This window comes from Triticum urartu, chromosome 5A (assembly GCF_056163025.1).
Source record: "Triticum urartu cultivar PI428250 chromosome 5A, HENAU_Tu73, whole genome shotgun sequence".
Lineage (NCBI taxonomy): Eukaryota > Viridiplantae > Streptophyta > Magnoliopsida > Poales > Poaceae > Triticum > Triticum urartu.
This window is the reverse complement of record NC_141877.1, coordinates 658069409-658089914: the sequence shown is the minus strand read 5'-3', so window position 1 is coordinate 658089914 and position 20506 is coordinate 658069409. Positions and strand designations below refer to the sequence as shown.

Genomic DNA, 20506 nt, shown 5'->3' with positions numbered 1-20506 from the left:
AACTCATTGTAACAACGTCTGCTTTTTGAGCATTTTATGTAGCGTAGTTGTCGCTGAAACAGTCACTGTAGCGTCTATTTTTTTATTCGGTTTTCCATATAAGAAAGAATGTTTGTAAAAGTGCAAACATTTTATTTAAAATCCGTACAAGTTTATTAAATTTGAGCATTTTTCCAAAAAAAATTAAAAAGAAAAAAATTTGAAAATTGTAAAGAAAATTTGAATCCTAATCTTTTTTGATAAAAGAAGGAAGAAACGGAATTCCAAACAAAATTTGAAAACACGAATTATTTATTAAAACAGAACATTTTTGAAATTTCAGTGGCGACGAAGGGACTGACCGAGGAAATAGAAACCCGACGTGTTTTCACGGGCAAGAGAAAAACCGGCGACCAAACGAAAACCTCGGCCGGCCCAAAGTATGACGGCGTCACACCACGATTCCCAGCCCACATCGGGACCATCTGAAGAAAACACCGGGAGATCAGATCAGGCCACTCCTCTGACGATGTTCTTCCCCATAGGAAAAAAAAACTGCATCTCGTCACAGCAATCCAACTTCCCCACTATCAACCAATCACATCCCCCCGTTTCCAGTCCCACGGATCGAACCCGCCTCCTCGCCACGTCACCGATCCAGCCCTCCCACCCACGTCCAATCCCGACGCTCCAAACCCCGCCTCCCACGGATCGCTCGCTTTCACCTCCGCGCCCAAACTCCCCGCCCCGTCCGCTACAAATACGCCCCAGCCGCCAGCTTCTCCTCCACACCAACCAAATTCCCCACCACCGGCGACCTCGTCAGCCAGCGATGTCGGGCCGCGGCAAGGGAGGCAAGGGGCTGGGCAAGGGCGGCGCCAAGCGCCACCGGAAGGTGCTGCGCGACAACATCCAGGGCATCACCAAGCCGGCCATCCGGCGTCTCGCGCGGCGGGGCGGCGTGAAGCGCATCTCCGGGCTCATCTACGAGGAGACCCGCGGCGTGCTCAAGATCTTCCTCGAGAACGTCATCCGCGACGCCGTCACCTACACCGAGCACGCCCGCCGCAAGACCGTCACCGCCATGGACGTCGTCTACGCCCTCAAGCGACAGGGACGCACCCTCTACGGATTCGGAGGCTGATCCCGCGTGTTCCTCCATTGTTAGGGGTTGCCGATGTGATGTAATGTGATGCATATGGTTTCAGATTAATCAATGGATTCGCTGTTGCTGTTCAGTATATCTCGTGTGGTTCGTCTGTCGATCTGTGTTATGTTTCGTTCTGGTCGCCACGAATCCGTCGTAGCCCCGGCCTCGGTGCCGCGGAGGCTGACCTCGTGCTGCTCCGCGTCTCCCTGCACCGCTACGCTACGCGCGGCCCGGCTTGCGCTGCTCCGACTACTTCCTCTACCCGCAGCACCCGTCGCTGGACCTCCTCCCGAACCCGGACGGCAACGTCTTCCTCGACACCGACGCCGCCCTCTTGCGCTGCGGCGGCGGCGACGGGTACGCCATCGCCACCCTCCGGAAGACGTCCCGCAGGATGCCGCTCAGGGACGACGGCATGCTCAAGGAGCCGGTGCTGTTCAAGCTCTGCCTGTACCGCTCCGCCGAGGGGTGGCGCTCCAGAATTGTGCAGGTGGCCGAGCCGCTCCGGGACAGGGTGTGGCCGCCCGGTGGTGGAGACAGGGCGGTACCATGAGATGAACAAGGTGATCACGCTCGGAGGCCCGCGTGGCACGGTTTGCTGGGTTGACCTCTGGCGCGGCATCCTCGTATGCAACGTGTTCGACGAAAATCCCGTGCTCCACGACGTGCCTCTGCCGCAGCCGGCCAGGGGCAACTAGGCATCTTACACCTACCACAAGTGTGTTGGAATAAGCCACGGCGGTGGTGATCAGTGTGCATGCTGGTGGAGCCGGGCACTGGTTTGTGGCCGTGGAAACTGGCCTGCGGAGGACGTGGTGACCGCCGAGGAGTACCACCCACCTGAGACCTACCCGGAAGGCTTCCACTAGAAGCCACGCCATCAACCCCACTGCGATGGCTGGAAGGCCACCACATGGAGCATGCCGATCCCGATCCTTTCATGGAAGGACTGGAGCCCTGGCTGCACTGTCTATGTCGATGAGATCGTCGTCGAGCCATTGCACTACAAGCTGCTGCCTGGAACGCCAGGCAGTATCAGTGACAGTGAGCCCACCGAGTCCATGTTGCTGTCAGTCCTCAGTCCTCGCCGCGGGTTTCCCCACAATGAGTATGGATGATGATGTTGTTGTGTACCTGCTGTCCAAGGCATGCTCCGCTGGCGAGATGGAAGTGGTGATTGCTGTTGATTTGAGGAAGAAGACATTGCGAGGAGTGGGCAAGCTTGTTGCCGGAAAAGACTTCACTGACACGCGCAACCGCACCACTGAGATGTCCAAGTATCTCAGTCTCAATAAGACTGCAGGTAACTTTGCTTTACTGCTACTTGCTTCTTGTGTACTATGTTACAACCTGTATGAAGTGTCTAGTTATACGTCAGTACTTGCTTGGCAATCTGATTTCATATCGTTTCCATGAGCAGGGGCGGAGCCAGGGGGGGGACGAGCAGGGGCCTGCCCCCCCAACGATCGACAATTTTAGTAGGAGCGACGAGTAATTACCAACGAGATTAGATCAATATACGTACTCGGCCCCCCTATACTCGAATCCTGGCTCCGACACTGTCCATGAGAGTATGATGATTGTTAATATAGTGAAGTTGTGTGAGGGCTAAAGCTTGGTATGCCCCTGTAAATTGGACATGCCCCTTTATTAATTTGGAAACGGCTAAGACCTAGGGTCTTATGGTACTCTTTTGTTTAGTATGGTCTGAATGGCCAACTTCAGACATTACTAGACTTATTAATTCAAGAGTGTCAGGCGATGGTGTGCAGTGGGAGGTAGCAATTATAGTTGTTATATTCGACACTTTGCTGTGTAACTGGCATATCAGCTGATAAAACAGTTTCTGGTTTTGAGGCCACACCGCCATAGTAAGGGAAAAAACAGTGAATTATGTAACATTTATGTCAGAAAAACAGATGAACAGGTGATGGTGGGATGTTGTCAGAACCGACAGTTGTTATATGGAGGAGTTTGAATGAACACTGTAAAGGCAGAGAATATGCATTGAAATAATGGTGTTTAGACCTGTTTGTAGCCAAATGTAGTACTATCTATGATACTAGCGTGCCATTTGAGGAGAATTTTCCTTAGATTCCATTTTAGAATCTGTGCTGTCAACATTCCTAAACTTTTAATTGCTAATACACAAAAACTTATCTGGATTCATCCTCCACAGATGTTATTGCTAGATATTTCATATTTTTTCATCTCATTATATACATTTTCTATTGACAGCTAAATAAAAAAAGTAATGGTCATGTTTGTTATGAATACCGTCTTGGTTTGCAGAATGATGAACGGAGGCATCAAAAAGATATTTGATGGCCAAAACTAGCAGAAAAATAACTGTTGCAGTGGTCTGTTTTAATCATTATTATTGCTCAAAATGTTGCTTACTGTTTTGTACTAGTATTACTGAAGGACATCTTATACTATGCTTCACTGAACAGAAGATTGTATTTCTTGATGTAGGGCACTTGAATTAGCTATTGTATTTGGTACAGACAAAAGAGAAGAGGAATAGAGGATAAACGAACTGAGCAGTAGAAAGTGGCAAGGAAAGAAGAAGTATACTGTATACATGTGCCTTTGAGATTTAAGGTATCATTCGCCGAAGCCCACACATTCCAACACTTATTTGGTGCGAGGTTTCCCTGGAAGCACACTTATTATGTTTTGATATAGTTGCATCACAGCGTGGCACTGACGAGATGAGTATATGGGATGATTTGTGGTAGCATATTTTATCTTGAAATGGATGAAGCTAGCAAATGATAAATGGCCTTTGTATCTGTTTAGGCAGCAATACTCTCTGAATTAAGTGTGTTGTCACCAGTCCTATTGATATGTGCTAGCTCTGTAAATGTCAGTTAGAAGAAAACATCTACCGTAAACTGTTTTCACTCATCTCTGACACATCTTTGTCTCGTCAGTGATAAAATGACATCTGAACTAGTATTGTTGCACAGACTCAACAAATAGTCTCTTGTACCATTTCCCAGTGATCTGGGACACACACAGGCATAGGTCAAAATACTTCCAGGCTGCTGGTATACTTGTGTCGTTACTGATCTTGCCGTCCTGGCACTGTTGACCATGCTTATGCCAATCTTTTAGTAGTATAAATGCTTAGAAACCAAAAGAAATTATATGGAGCACGTACCTTCCAACAAAAAATGCTAAGTGGTTGATTATATTCTCTGTTTTATGATGGGCTCAAGCTACTACACTGTATTTATACAGAAATGAGGTTTTTTGACTGTGATTTAGCATATAAACACGATCCCTATGTCTGCAGTGCTCAGAGCTTTCTAGTTAATTCTGTTTTAGAAGAAAAAGCTATGTAATCTGTCGCTGTTCCATTATTATTAACACCTCTGCGCTACTATGTCTGCAGTGCCCATAACTTCGTGAATTTAGGTGTGCTTGAAGGTATTATTTTCCATTTGATATGTGACTATATTCAACTTATTCTTCTTGGGGTATCTCAAACTTTTACTACATAATGAATATGTAATGTTGTTTCAAGTTTTATTTATTCATTTATGAATATGTAACTAACACAATTAAAAGTACGACATGTTTATAATGGATGGAGGGTAAACAGAGCCCAACACAACTTCTGTATTCTGCAATCTGCAGTTATCATGCAGCGTTGCACGAGTTGGTGGGCATGGATGTGCTAACTGTGGTGACTAAGGCAGTTCTAAACAAATATCTGTGTAGGCCTCTGGCTTTGTGTTTTAGTTAGCTTTTCTTTATCAACTTTACAATTTCTGCAACTGGTGTCTGCTGACTGCCAAGATCAACCCAGGAGGAAATTTGGAGGTATTACAAACTAAAATTTCCGGTTTGTAACTAGTTTTAGAGGGAGAAACTGCTCTCTCCAACTGTACTCAGAACCTGAAAGTGACTCATGTAACGAAAATGACATGTGTTAGAGTGCAACAGAATTCAGTGCGTTAGTGGGGCATTTTAATTGGGTACTATTTGGTGCATAATCTGGCTTTTGGAACATAGGCCTTTGCAACTTGGCCGCTCGGGTAAAATCGAGTAATTGACAAAAAACTACCACATTTCACGTATCCGTCCTACAGACTACCACATTTTGAAAACTGATCAAAAACTCCAGATTAGTGATAATTTTGTGACAAAAAACTACCAGGTTGAGTTGATGACCGTTTTTATGATTTTAAACCTGTTTATGACATGCGGGACCCGCGTGTCAGAGCTGATGTGGCGGAAAAGTTACCTCCGTTTATTTCGACAGTTAGATTAACCGTTATTACAGGTGGGTCCCACATGTCAGCATCTACCTTCTTCTTCCTCATCCTCTTTCTCTCTTAAGCATTTCAACGAACACTTGGTGTTCGTACCCGCGTGGTGAAACAGAGCATGGGCACGCTGTCGAGGACGCGGAGCTCGCCCTACCGCGTCGCCGGTGGCCTTGTCTGCAAGCTCGTGGCGTTGGCCGCCGCGAGCCTGGTCGCGAACCCCAGCCTCAGGCAGCTCGCCAGCGTCTCCTCCCTGCCCTCCATCTCCCCCCGCAGTGCCGCGTCGGCCAACCAGAACGCCTGCTGCCCCTTGTCCTCCCCCGCCGCCCACTGGCAGAGCTCCACGCTCGTCAGCGCTCGCCCGGCCACCAGCTCCAGCAGCAGCATGGCGAACTAGTACACGTCCCACTTGGTGCTCGACTTCGTCGTGTTCTTGGCCGCCTTGGTGCCCGGTAATGCGCGGCCGCCTCGGCGGAGGAGGAAGGCCCGACGCCGGCCAACGGGCTTGCCCCTCCTCCTGCTCCGGGCGGCGGCGGCGACAGGTCGGCAGGCTCTTGTCGTGGAGGTATGCCAGGCCTCTCGCCATGCCGCGCGCGATGCGCAGCCGCGCGCTCCACCCGAGGTTCATCGGCGGCGTTCCCGGGTCCAGCAGCGGACAGGGCGCGACACCGGAGTTGGACGTGTCGTGGACGCTGGCCGTCGAGAAGAGGACGAGGAGGAGGAGCGCGCGGAGCATAGGAGAGGAGGTGCCCGTGGGCGGCGCGGGCGAGCACTGGCCTGAGGGCGCCGGAGCCGGCTTCTTTCGCGCGGAGGAGGAGGTCTTTGGCATGGACGGACCACTCCGGCAACGGGCTGGGTGGATGCGATGGCGGAGGAGCGGCGACGCCCTGCCCGACCACATGCGTGCTCGACTGATGCACATGAAGTGTTTGTTAAAATGTCAGAGAGGGAAAGAGGAGGAAGAAGAAGAGTGACATATGGGCCCCACCCGTCATAACGGTCAACATGGCAGTCAAAATAAACCGAGTTGGTGATTTCCGCCACGTCGGCCCTGACAAACGGGCCCCTCCTGTCATAAACGTGTTTAAACCGTCTAAAATGGCTATTTTACGAAAGTGGTAGTTTTTTGTCACGAAATTATTACTAATCTGGAGTTTTTGGTCAGTTTTCAAAATGTGGTAGTTCTGTGGGACGGATACGTGAAATGTGGTAGTTTTTTGTCAATCACTCGGTAAAATCACTTAGTTGTTGGAGATATTAATACCCTGTTCGTAAAACCTCGGATCTATGATGAAAAAGTTGTAACTGCTCTCGAAAGCAGTTTCATGCCAACATGGTAGTTATGACTTATGAACTTGCTGTGGGGTCTCATTGTAAAAGCAACTTGAAATTGCAGTGACTGTTAACTTTATACCTCTGTTCAGAAAACTGGAGCTGCTGTTGTAGTTAAATACAACTTCTTTTGCTTGAGTTGTGTTGTGAGGCATTAGCAGCACTTGATGGCAAGTCCTATTTATTTTACAGCTCACTTGGTAGAACCAGGGGTCCTACAGGACCTGCTCCAGAGGTTGTAGGGGAAGGATGGAGTAGGACGGGGCGATGATTGGGCGCGCCGGCGGCTGGGTGCCGTCGCGTTGGAGGGAGATGGCGGCGGCTAGGGTTCCGGCTCCTCTAGGAGCCGGGCAATAGGGATAATAATATTCTTATTGCTTAATTCCAAAAAGAGTCTTACAGCCTATATTTATAACCTAGATAACTTGCATAAGAATTAACCTAAGATAACTTGCATAAGAATTAACCTAAGATAACTTGTGGGCTAAGATTATCCGGTGGGCCTAGCTAAACCGGCCATAACACTTCTCCCCGCCTACACAAACAGCTCGTCCTCGAGCTGTAAGGTGGGGAAGCGCTGGCGGAACTCCTCGAGGCTATCAACCAGTGTCAAACACCTTCTCGACAGCTGGGGCGGCCAGGTCGGCGGCGACGGCGTCCTCCGGAATGTAGTCTGCAACATCCAAGTAGAAGAGTCGCGGGCAGGCATGGCCGGGCGTGTAGGGCTCGTCGCAGTTGAAGCACAACCCTTGGTGGCGACGCTCGAGTAGCTCGCCTGAGGTGAGCCGGCAGAACGGGCGCGCCGCGGTCGCGGCGAGGGGTGTCGCAGAAGCCTTTGCAGGCCGACCCTGCGCGGAATCCGGCCCGGGTAGCGACCCAGCGGTCCGAGACGGTGATTCCTGCTGGATGGCCACCGCGCGCCGCTCGAACGCGCGGGCGTAGTACATGGCCGACTGGAGATCCTGGGGTCCCCGAAACTTCACGTCCAGCGGATGTGATCCGGAAGTCCACCGACAAAGAGGTCGGCCCGCTGCTGCGCCATCACGCCCGACGCATGGCATGCCAGGGCCTGGAAACGGTCGGCGAAGTCCTGCACCGTGGAGGTGAAGGGAAGGCGGCCGAGCTCCGCCAGGCGGCTCCCGCGAACTGGAGGCCCAAAGCGAAGGAGGCAGAGCTCGCGGAAGCGCTCCCAAGGGGGCATGTTGCCCTCGTCCTGCTCGAGGGCATAGTACCAGGTCTGGGCTGCACCGCGGAGGTGGTAGGATGCCAGCCAAGTGCGCTCCGACACGAGCGTGCGCTGGCCACGGAAAAACTGCTCACACTGGTTGAGCCAGTTAAGCGGGTCCTCCGTGCCGTCATAAGTGGCGAAATCGATCTTGGTGAACCGTGGCGGCGTCTGGGTCGGCACGCCATGGCCGACCGGCTTGGCGGTGCGGAGCAGTGATGATGACGGCGGCCGGTCAACGGTGGGGAGGCCGTCGTAGGCCCCCGCGGAGTCGGACGAGGCCCCAGACTGCAGCATGGGTACCGGCGGGTCCCGGCCTCTGTGTAAACTGGCGGTGGCGACGTCCCAGTTAGCCAGGCCGGGATCGGGGACGGTGACGGCGGAAACCGGACCTGCTGGATCGGAAGTCCTCCCGGTGTGGACTGGCCCAGTCCGGAGCTGGGCGGCGGCGGTGGGAGCTGGACCGGAGCGGGCATGCGGTTGGCGCGGCTGGGGCCGGCGCGGGCCAGTGCGGCCATTGCGGCGCTGAGGCGGGCGCGGGAGGCGCGGGTGGCGCCGCGAGAACCGGCGCGGGCCACTGCGGCCAGGACGTCGCTGGGGCGGGCGACAGCTGGAGCGACGGATGGGCCCCGACGATCGCCGCGGGTACCGAGTACCAGGGCAGGTGCAGCAGCGGCGGCGGCCCGCTGGTGTAGCCCGCCTGGAACGGCAGCAGGGGCGTCCCGCTCGGGCCCGACGCGTTCTGGATCGGCCAGTGCATCGCTGGGTGGCTGTAGGCGGGGCCCGTAGCCGGCAGGGTGCTGTGCGAGCCGGCCAAGTACAGGGAGATGCCCTGGACGGCCGTCACGAGGTCCCGCAGGGTGCTGGTCATCTCCTACGGCGTGAAGACGGAGGTTGTCGGTGGCGCGGAAGTGACGGGGGCCGGCGGCGCGGAGGTGATCGGGGCCGGCGGCGTTGGGGACCCGGCAGTGGTCATCGGGGCGGTGGTGATGATGGGCAGCGGCGGCGTGGGTGTTGATGACGACATGATCGAACCCGAGTCTCTGGATACCAAATTGGTAGAACCAGGGGTCCTACCGGACCTACTCCGGAGGTTGTAGGGTAAGGATGGAGTGGGACGGGGCGATAATTGGGCGCGCCGGCGGCTGGGCGTCGTCGCGTCGGAGGGAGATGGCGGCGGCGGCTAGGGTTAGAGGCGGCTAGGGTTCCGGCTCCTTGGGAGCCGGGCAATAGGGATAATAATATTCTTATTGCTTAATTCTAAAAAGAGTCTTAGAGCCTATATTTATAACCTAGATAACTTGCATAAGAATTAACCTAAGATAACTTGCGTAAGAATTAACCTAAGGTAACTTGTGTGCTAAGATTGCCCTGTGGGCCTAGCTAAACCGGTCATAACATCACTGAATCTTAAATGTATTATTAAATAATATGTACTATTCTTAATAGTGCTCTAGCACTAGTAATTTTGGAACAAGTAATGTGAATGCGTAAATGAAATTTGATCCATGGTAAGTAAAAAGTGGACAATGCTTCAGTGTGAACCTTCTTTACACCACTATGACTGCCAACTCTTTATGGACTTGATTCAGCAGCTCATGTAATATGGGGACAGATGACTAAAAAATAGGATCGAAAGCCCATAGGCATCTCACTACATCTTTATCCTCACTATGAGTTCATGCAGCTTCTTTTGACGTTGTATCCTACATCTGACTTCTTTTGACTTCATCTTTATCCTCACTATGAGTTCATGCAGCTAATTATGAGGTAGTACTTACAATGGTGCCATTTTGTTTTGCAGCAGAACTGAAAACGACTGCTTCTTTTTATCCTTATCATCCTTTTCGCCTTTCATGGTGCTGGATACCCTGATGCTGGTATCATGACGTTACTTCTTTCAAGAGGAACCGACCACTTAAGCAGCTGATCTTTTCTGCTTAGAAACGGTTACCTGCAAATATACTTTAGCCTTTCAGCGCAGTTGTTTCGTTAAAGATAATTTTCCATCCATAGTAAAATCAAGACAGCGGTCACACAGCATGTTCCTAATTTCAGACTGAACTGTATCATACGGTAAGTGCTAAATTGTTGCGATGTCAGGCTGGATAAATTTTGAAGCCAACAAGATTTGATCCTCAAAAAAGAACCTAACAAGATTTCTTGTTTTCTCAATTTCATCATGAGACAAGCAAGCATGTTAAACATGTGCAAGTTCCCTCATCATGTCTTACAAATTTATTTGAAGTATCCAATGATTAAAGGGAATAGCCCAACTTTCTGTTCGATGTTGACCTCAGTTCCATAATTCCTTTTCCTGTGCTCAAGACTGCATTTTTGTCATGTTTTCCCCACGTTTATGCTTTTGCTTGTTCTGCTTCAAGCTCCGTAGGCAGTAGGCATGCATCTTTTTGTGAACTTATTGCTCATCCAAGTTATTCTTCTCTGATCTGTGTAAAACAAGATATGCTATGCGAATATCAAGGACGGACGTTTGTTTTCTCCCCTTGTGTGTGCTCTAGTACTTATGTTTGCTTGGATTAGTTTCATTGTGTTTCCTGTTCTCTAAATTGATAGCTTTCTCTGTTATAAATGACAGTCTCGTTTTTACAGTTACTGCCACAAGCTATGAGTATATGTTTATTAGAATCCAGGCTTAAAATTCGAAGAGCATAAGGTAGTCAAACATGTGCTGTTATCATCAAAACATGTGTTTCCCAGTAAGCAGTAGTAGATCTAGAAGCTAATACTAAGTTTAAGCTACTACTAATGATCTACGTATGTTGCTGCTATAGTTCTATGAAGTTGTTGAAGACGCTAGCATGGTAGTACGGGTTATTATACCCGCTCACAATGGTAAAGAACCAATGTAGTCTCTGAATTCTTATCTCAGCAGCACACCCTTTGTTGCTATCTTTTTTCCAGCGAACACAATCCTGCAGAGTTGATTGGCTCGAGCATTGTCGCGTAGAGTATGAAGTATCGGTCATCAGGTGCTGAGTTCAGTACTTTGTCAAGACCGGTAAGTCAAATCTGATGACCAGACCATGAATTTTTACTTTTTTGTGTGTCTGTAAAATTTCTTTGAAGAATATGTAGCATGTTTCCATGTAAGCAACAGTGTATGCAATGCCAGTTTATAGAGTAAATTGGACACATCTTCCGTTAGCTAACCATATATATATTTACTATAACAAGTGAACCTCACCTTTGGAGCTTTGATTCTTACCGTTAGTACCCTGTTTTCAAGAAAGTTGTCTAACTGATTATTACTGTTCTGGAATAATATAGCATTTTCATGCTAAAAGGAATTTATATCTAGACTTGCCTAGGGCTAATGAATCAGAGAGTAGTAAACCCGTAAAAGCTTCAGATAGTGACTGAACCTGACATAAGCAAAATGTTTGCAAGTTGCCTAAAGCCCTAGACTGCTTTACTTTACGGGGTACTTATATATGGTCCTATACCCCTATGGATTTTAATCATCACAGTCAAGCAAATGACACCGGTGGGAACGGAACGCAGAGTTTTTGGACTGCTACAGGAGGAACATTTATATAAACTTCATTTCCCATAAGTTGATCAGCTTTCTCTGTCTACACTGCAAACAGATAAAGCATACGTGCATTTCCCTGTCATCTACATTATTCGTATCGTATTGCTTCATCATCTGGTGTTCAGATATCCTTCCCTGTTTGGGCAGCGGCAGATTCTCGAGGAAGCCCCAAGATACTTGCGCACAATAGCCTCCTTTTGGGGTTCGAAAGTTGGGGTGGCTAGGGGGGTGGCCTACCCTTTCGGCTACACTGTTGAGGCCTTCTTTTCTTCTTCCTCTGATTCCTCTTCTCCTCTAATCAGAACCGACACTGCCATTGAGCTCTGCAACCCTTTGTGATTAAACAACTTTCCGTGAAGTGCTTTTGAACAGAATATGTCTCGGCATATCTTAATCGCAGTTATTTTCTGTACCCAGGTTGAAGTAGTACTTTGCTTGCAGCTCGCATGCAGAGGCCACCCATATCTCTCCACGGATGTATGGCAATGTGGGCACTCAAGGTCTGATCCCAATACCACCTCCAAAGTTGTAAGGATTATTCCTACCCCGGTTAATCTATTGCCCATCGTTAATTTAATTTATCTTTTTATCCCAACTAGTAGCCTGTCACATAGCTGTCTGTCTGAACTTACTTAATTGCAAAGGTCTCCAGCAAATTCGAACTAAACAACAAAGCTTTTAGGAGGGCCTCTTGGGTTCATTTACGGAATTATGGCTCGATTTTGATCAAGACATACTCTGTAAGCAAAGGAAGATTAGTTATTCTTTGGAAAGCCGGGAAATGCGACGAACAGTTCCAGTTGAATATTATCACAGAATAGAACACATGTAATTTAGACCATAATCATTGGATTGATGAGTACGTAGGCGGGTTTTGTCTCTGGCATCATTACGATCAAAGATTACACACGATCTGATCTGCTGGGTCCAGGGTGGGTTAAATTCCCCCTTTTGCCTGCTCATATTCCTTAAAGCCATGTGAAGATGTGGAGGCCTGGGCCTCCTTTGCTAATCGAGCTGGCCGATCACGCGTACTTTAGCGTTTTCCATTAGATTAGGGACGCCAGCACTAGATAAATCGCACCGCTTTCAAATTCTAAATGAATTGCGTCATGTGCCCCCTTCATTCCCGTTTACTCTAAGCTGTCGGATCTACCGACTGGTTTCACCGCCATCCTATGATGTCACTGTACCACATTCACTCACTGATAGAAAAAGGGCTTATAGTCCTGGTTCGTAAGGGCCTTTAGTCCCGGACTAAAGTGTCGGTACTAATACCTCCCCCCTTTAGTCTCGGTTCAATCCAGAACCGGGACCAACCGGGACCAATAGGCATCCACGCGTCAGCACTTCTGTGGCTGGGGTTTTTGTTTTTTTTTGAAAGGGGGGTTGGGGGTTTTGGGGGGTTAATTTAGGTGTTTCATATATTGTGTTAGCTAGTTATAATTAATAGAGAGAAGTGTCCTCTGTTATGTCCGTGCTTGGTCGACGTTACGTACTATACATACGTATACAGAGAAGACTAGACACGCTAGCTAGCTAGTAAGCAAACGAAGGAAACAGAAGATCGTCATGAACATATATGCATATATACAGAGAGAAGTGATATCGACCACCTCTCCTTCTCCAAGAGATTGGTCGAACAACAAGTTCTCGTATATCTATCTGACACTACCGGCTACACATATATATACAATAATTATCTCTTACAAATATAATCATACGGACTCAGGGTCCACATAGAATTCTCCGTCTTCAGGGATCACGTGGTCAAGAAAGAATGCCGCCAATTCCTCTTGAATTCCTCGCATGCGAGCTGGTGCTAGGAGTTCATCCCGCTTCCGAAACATCTAATTTAAAAAAGGGGGTCAATACATATATATATATATATATATATATATATATATCTATATATATATGTATGAATGAATGAAACTCAACACAAATGATGGTAATAAAATAAAATTGTGAATGTTGTTATTTACGTACTTCATATTGTTCGTCAGTGTAGCCCCGCTCACAGGTCGTGTGGCGGATGGACTCGCAAACATAGTATCCACAGAAATCATTCCCTTGTTCCTGCCACAACCACTTTACAAGAAATAGAGGTTAATCAAACTGATAAGCAAGAATGCCAAATGGTATTGATGAAACTAGCGCTTGAATGACTAGTAGATGCGCTTAAAATGCTACTATAGCTAGTACTTACTTTCGGGTGTCTAAATTGCAGCTCCTTCGGCAGTCCCGGAGCTTTTCTGGTGAATTTTCTCCAAACCCTGCCGGACAAAGAAAACAATTACTTGATATATCAGAAAATGAACAAAGTTGCTGATATGGTGGATAATGATCGATTTAACTTACTTCTCGAGTATTTGAGTCATGTCTGCATAGTCCTTGGGATCTTTTCGTCTTGAGTCTAAGACGGTTACTAGTCCCTGCTCAAGCTTAATATGTAGGAGAATATAGTGGAAACTGCACACGCATGCATAACTCATCAATTACATTACTATAACCTTGACTAATATATAAGGGAAACCGAATACGCACAAGACAGTAACACTCACTTGAAGTTGTAAGGAAAGAGTATTATATCTTTGTTTTGATTTATTATTAACGATTCTAGCATGCTGGCCTCGGTTTCTGCGGCATGAAATTTAACCTGAGTTGCATCTATGAGATATGTGTTAATGAACCCAATATCACCGACTTGTCTTTTCTTCAATTCGACGATCTTCAATCTGCATAATATAGTGAGGATGATTATAAATACATGCAATGAAAGAGCTAAGCTATATAGAGAAACTTAATGACAGAAGTAGTACTACTTACAGACAGTAGCAGGCGACCGTTGTTTTATCGAGGGCCAATTGATTGAAAAACTGATAGAACTCCTCAAATGGAACAGGCAACAGATCAATTCCAACGAGGTCATGCTCCTTTTTAACTTTCACATACAAAGTACTCCTCCCCCCAGAGTCTCTGCAGATTTTCAAGTACCAATCATGCAATCTTCGCATCATCGTTGATAGAGATCTTTCATCTTTGACGAGAGGCTTCCCGTACTCGTATCTTTGTATCTGCATCTCCATGGGTTCATAATGTACTTCGTCGGGCAAGTAATCTGCAAGATTGCTATAACCGGGCACCATCCTCGGATCATTATCGACGTTGTGGCTAGGCACCTTGAGCGGGGGGCACGATTGCTTCGCTTGTTCGCCGAGCTGGGCAATTTGTTTCCCAGCTCGTCGTTGTTTCAGCCTTTGATCACTGACAGTACTTCCCGACCGCTCCGCTTCGGCAAATTCCTTTCCAATAATGCGGTCATAGTTTCCTTTCGGCGGATCAGACTTCGGTGGTTTTGTCAGGGCAGCCAGAGCGCGCTTCACTTTCACCCGATCTACCTTCTCCTCCGGAGGTGGATGTTTCTTTGCTTTCACCCCTTCAAAGAATTTCTTCACTTCTTCTCGCGCGATCTCGGCGTTCTCCTCCTGGGTCCTCTCGTATGGTAACTTCTCTGGAGTCTTCAGAGAAGGACCGAATCTGTATGTCCTCCCGCCTCTGGTTGTACTGCTAGACGCCGACCGAGCAGACGTAGCGGTTGTCTTCTTTACTTGCTTAAGAGGCGGAGGAGAAGGACTACGACGCGCCGGAGCAGCTGGAGCGGCGGCAGGTCTCTTCCGCCCTTGCTGACGAGGCGGAGAAGGAGGAGGCTGGCTGCTCGGGCGCGTCGGCGCAGGCGGAGAAGGAGGCGGAGTGCCGCCACGCGCCGGAGAAGGAGCCGGCCGAGGGCCCTGATCGTCACTCGCCGGAGGAGGAGGCGGTGGAGGCGGAGTGCCCTGACTCGCCGGAGGAGGAGGAGGAGGCGGTGGCGTCCAGTTCGGAAGGTTAATGAGCTCCTTCCGCCATAGGCATGGAGTCTTCAGAGCAGACCCCAGCCGAGTCTCCCCTTCACCGGTAGAGCAGACCATCACCCTAGCATATCCTTCTGGAATCGGCCGGCAGTGAAAAGTTGCGCCGGGTTCAGTAAGAAAAACAGAGCCAACAGCCGCCTTGACCTTCAAATTCATCCATTGCGTCATAAGGTGGCAATTTTGAGACTCCGTTATAGCATCCACGGGATAGCTGGTAGGAGCCGTCAAGGCATGCTCCGGCTGAAGCAGCTCGGTGGAAGCCACGCTGCTTCTGCGCTGAGATGGCGGGGTAGCTTCGGCAGTACGTTTGCTGCGATTTGCTTCTCGTTCCTCTATCGCGTCTACCCTTGCTTTCAGCGCCTGCATTTGGGTCTGCTGCACTTTTTTCCTCCTCTCATGGGATTTGTAACCGCCTGCGGCCGGAAACCCAACCTTCCACGGAATGGAGCCTGGCGTGCCTCGTGTCCGTCCAGGGTGCTCAGGATTCCCGAGGGCCATTGTGAGCTCGTCGTTCTCTCTGCCTGGAAAGAACGTCCCTTCATGCGCTGCTTCGATATACTGCTTAAGCTTACTGACTGGTATGTCCATTTGATCGTTCGTCCAAATGCACTTCCCTGTTACAGGGTCCAGTGTTCCGCCAGCCCCGAAGAACCAAGTCCGGCAACGGTCTGGCCAATTAATTGTCTCTGGTTCGATCCCTTTATGAACCAGATCATTCTCAGTCTTGGACCACTTAGGCCGGGCTACGAGGTAGCCACCTGACCCCGTGCGATGGTGAAGCTTCTTCTTCGCAGCATTTTGCTTGTTTGTCGCCGACATCTTCTTACTCTTTTCCGATGTCTTGTGGGCCACAAATGCGGGCCAGTGATCTCTGATACTCTCATATCTGCCCTTGAATTCTGGTGTCTCATTATTTTCGACAAACTTATTCAGCTCTTTCTTCCACCTCCTGAATAGTTCTACCATCCTCTTCAGAGCAAAAGACTTGATTAATTTCTCTTTAACTGGGTTCTCTGGATTATCCTCAGGCGGTAGGGTGAAATTTGACTTCAGCTCAGTCCAAAGATCATTTTTCTGCATATCATTGACGTAAGAGACCTCAAGGTCTTCTGTAGCCGGCTTAAACCATTGCTGGATGCTTATCGGGATCTTGTCCCTAACCAGAACCCCGCACTGAGCAATAAATGCGCTCTTTGTCTGGAGGGGTTCAATAGGTTGGCCGTCGGGCGCGATTGCTATGATCTCAAACTTTTCATCCGAGCTCAACTTTTTCTTCGGGCCTCGTCTCTTTACCGAAGTTGTGCTCGATCCGGAGGGCTAGAAAAAATAGGCTTAACTAATATATATACCTGGCCGGACTCGGTTCGGTCACCGGAGCCGTCATCACGGTCTCCTTCTTGCACCGGCATTGGGTCACCGGAGCCGTCCTCATGTTCTTCTTCTTGCACCGGCATTAGGTCACCGTAGCCAGCTTGTTCACCCTCTCCTTCCAGACCATCGGTTTCGTTGAGAAACAACGAGATGGCATCACTTCCTTCTGCGATTATGTCCCTCAACAACGCTTCTTTTGTTACTTCGTCTAGGGCGGTGTCCATAGTTTCTACAAATATTTACAACATGGCAATTATTATTCAAACATGACAGATGGATATATTAGTGCCAAACGTAGAACTAGCTACCTAATCATAGTAAGCTATCGGGAGGGGGTATATATCGACAACGACGACACTACATCTATGTCCCTCGACGACCCTCGTTCCCGATAAAAAAAGAGGAAGAAGAAGAAAAATAAGAGGAGAAGAAAGAATAGAGGAGAAGAACCCTCGACCCCTAGACGACCCTCTTCTTCCTCTCATGTTCGAGAGGATCGCCGAGGGGTCGGGAGGTTGCCTAGTGTCAAAGGATTCAACAAAACCATGTCTTCATCATTAGGCGAAAGTAACATGTGCATGATGGTACGAAGCTCTTCAAAGTTGTTCTGGAACGGAGTCCCAGATAGGATAATTCGCTTTTTGGTACAAAGTTCAGAAAGAGCCTTCCGAATATCGCTATTTGGAAGGCCTTTGCTGAATTCGTACCAAAAGGCGGATTATTCTATCCGGGACTCCATTCCAGAACAACTTTGCAGAACTTCGTACCAACATGCCCTGGTTACTTCCGGCTAATGATGAAGGCATGGATTTCTTTAATACTTTGACACTAGGAAACCTCTCTCGACCCCTCGGCGATCCTCGACCCCTCGAACCCTCGACGACCCTGGAACCCTCGACCCCTAGACGACCCTCTTCTTCCTCTCATGTTCGAGAGGATCGCCGAGGGGTCGGGAGGTTGCCTAGTGTCAAAGGATTCAACAAAACCATGTCTTCATCATTAGGCGAAAGTAACATGTGCATGATGGTACGAAGCTCTTCAAAGTTGTTCTGGAACGGAGTCCCAGATAGGATAATTCGCTTTTTGGTACAAAGTTCAGCAAGAGCCTTCCGAATATCGCTATTTGGAAGGCCTTTGCTGAATTCGTACCAAAAAGCGGATTATTCTATCCGGGACTCCATTCCAAAACAACTTTGCAGAACTTCGTACCAACATGCCCTGGTTACTTCCGGCTAATGATGAAGGCATGGATTTCTTCAATACTTTGACACCGGAAGCAGTTGCGTCATAATCACGTGGCAGTCATGAGACTTTAGGTTCTGAAACTTTTTCTCTGGCATATTTATTATTCCCTTTATATTCGACGAGAAGCCAGTCGTGACCTTCATACTGAGCAGGCATTCAAAGAAGATTTCTTTCTCTTCTTTCGTAAGAGCGTAGCTGGCAGGACCTTTATACTGCTTCGGAGGCATGCCGTCTTTTTCGTGCAAACGTTGCAGGTCCTCTCGTGCCTCAGGTGTATCTTTTGTCTTCCCATACACGCCCAAGAAGCCTAGCAGGTTCACGCAAAGGTTCTTCGTCACGTGCATCACGTCGATTGAGGAGCGGACCTCTAGGTCTTTCCAGTAGGGTAGGTCCCAAAATATAGATTTCTTCTTCCACATGGGTACGTGTCCCTCAGCGTCATTCGGAACAGCTAGTCCACCGGGACCCTTTCCAAAGATTACGTAGTGTAAATCATTGACCATAGCAAGCACGTGATCACCGGTGCGCATGGCGGGCTTCTTCCGGTGATCTGCCTCGCCTTTGAAATGCTTGCCTTTCTTTCGACATTGATGGTTGGTCGGAAGAAATCGACGATGGCCAAGGTACACATTCTTCCTGCATTTGTCCAGGTATATACTTTCAGTGTCATCTAAACAGTGCGTGCATGCGTGGTATCCTTTGTTTGTCTGTCCTGAAAGGTTACTGAGAGCGGGCCAATCGTTGATGGTCACGAACAGCAACGCCTTAAGGTTAAATTCCTCCTGTCTGTGCTCATCCCACGTACGTACACCGTTTCCATTCCACAGCTGTAAAAGTTCTTCAACTAATGGCCTTAGGTACACATCAATTTCGTTGCCGGGTTGCTTAGGGCCTTGGATGAGAACTGGCATTATAATGAACTTTCGCTTCATGCACATCCAAGGAGGAAGGTTATACATACATAGAGTCACGGGCCAGGTGCTGTGATTGCTGCTCTGCTCCCCGAAAGGATTAATGCCATCCGCGCTTAAAGCAAACCATACATTCCTTGGGTCCTTTGCAAACTCATCCCAGTACTTTCTCTCGATTTTTCTCCACTGCGACCCGTCAGCGGGTGCTCTCAACTTCCCATCTTTCTTTCGGTTCTCACTGTGCCATCGCATCAACTTGGCATGCTCTTCGTTTCTGAACAGATGTTTCAACCGTGGTATTATAGGAGCATACCACATCACCTTCGCTGGAACCCTCTTCCCGAGGGGCTCGCCGTCAACATCACCAGGGTCATCTCGTCTGATCTTATACCGCAACGCACCGCATACCGGGCATGCGTTCAGATCCTTGTATGCACCGCAGTTGCTGCGTATGTACTGTCGGGCAATTCGTTATCCTTTGGAAGCTTCTTCTTCAATATTTTCAGTAGCTTCTCAAATCCTTTGTCAGCCACAGCATTCTCTGCCTTCCACTGCAGCAATTCCAGTACGGTACCAAGCTTTGTGTTGCCATCTTCGCAATTGGGGTATAACCCTTTTTTGTGATCCTCTAACATGCGATCGAACTTCAGCTTCTCCTTTTGACTAATGCATTGCGTCCTTGCATCGACAATGACCCGGCGGAGATCATCATCATCGGGCACATCGTCTGGTTCCTCTTGATCTTCAGCAGCTTCACCCGTGGCAGCATCATTGGGCACATCTTCTGGTTCCTCTTGATCTTCACCAGCTCCCCCCGTTGCAGCATCACCGTATTCAGGGGGCACATAGTTGTCATCGTACTCTTCTTCTTCGCCGTCTTCCATCATAACCCCTATTTCTCCGTGCCTCATCCAAACATTATAGTGTGGCATGAAGCCCTTGTAAAGCAGGTGGGAGTGAAGGATTTTCCGGTTAGAGTAAGACCTCGTATTCCCACATTCAGTGCATGGACAACACATAAAACCATTCTGCTTGTTTGCCTCAGCCGCATCGAGAAACTCATGCACGCCCTTAATGTACTCGCGGGTGTGTCTGTCACCGTACATCCATTGCCGGTTCATCTGCGTGCATTATATATAATTAAGTGTCCAAATTAATAGAAGTTCATCATCACATTAAAACCAAAGTGCATACATAGTTCTCATCTAACAACATATAGCTCTCCAGAGCATCTAGTTAATTAAACCATACATTGAAACTATGTAAAACATTTCAATGCGAAAACAAATGCGATCATAATCGCAACCAAGGTAACAATTGATCCAACGGCATAATGATACCAAGCCTCGGTATGAATGGCATATTTTCTAATCTTTCTAATCTTCAAGCGCATTGCATCCATCTTGATCTTGTGATCATCGACGACATCCGCAACATGCAACTCCAATATCATCTTCTCCTCCTCAATTTTTTTATTTTTTCCTTCAACAAATTGTTTTCTTCTTCAACTAAATTTAACCTCTCGACAATAGGGTCGGTTGGCATTTCC

At 48.5% G+C, this 20506-nt stretch overlaps 1 protein-coding gene and 1 pseudogene across 1 annotated transcript; one reads left to right on the top strand and one right to left on the bottom strand.

Annotated features, from left to right (window-relative positions):
- Positions 1-801: 801 nt before the first annotated feature.
- LOC125506402 (histone H4) lies at positions 802-1220 on the top strand. Its single transcript, XM_048671221.2, has one exon. It carries the CDS (start codon positions 812-814, stop codon positions 1121-1123), a length of 312 nt encoding a protein of 103 aa, XP_048527178.1. The 5' UTR covers positions 802-811; the 3' UTR covers positions 1124-1220.
- A 6117-nt stretch (positions 1221-7337) lies between these two features.
- LOC147973836 (uncharacterized) lies at positions 7338-7939 on the bottom strand (annotated as a pseudogene).
- Positions 7940-20506: the final 12567 nt, after the last annotated feature.

What these genes read in the sequence shown, in the direction of transcription:
- LOC125506402 (XM_048671221.2), top strand. Translation starts at nt 812, where the DNA reads ATGTCGGGCCGCGGCAAGGGAGGCAAGGGGCTGGGCAAGGGCGGCGCC.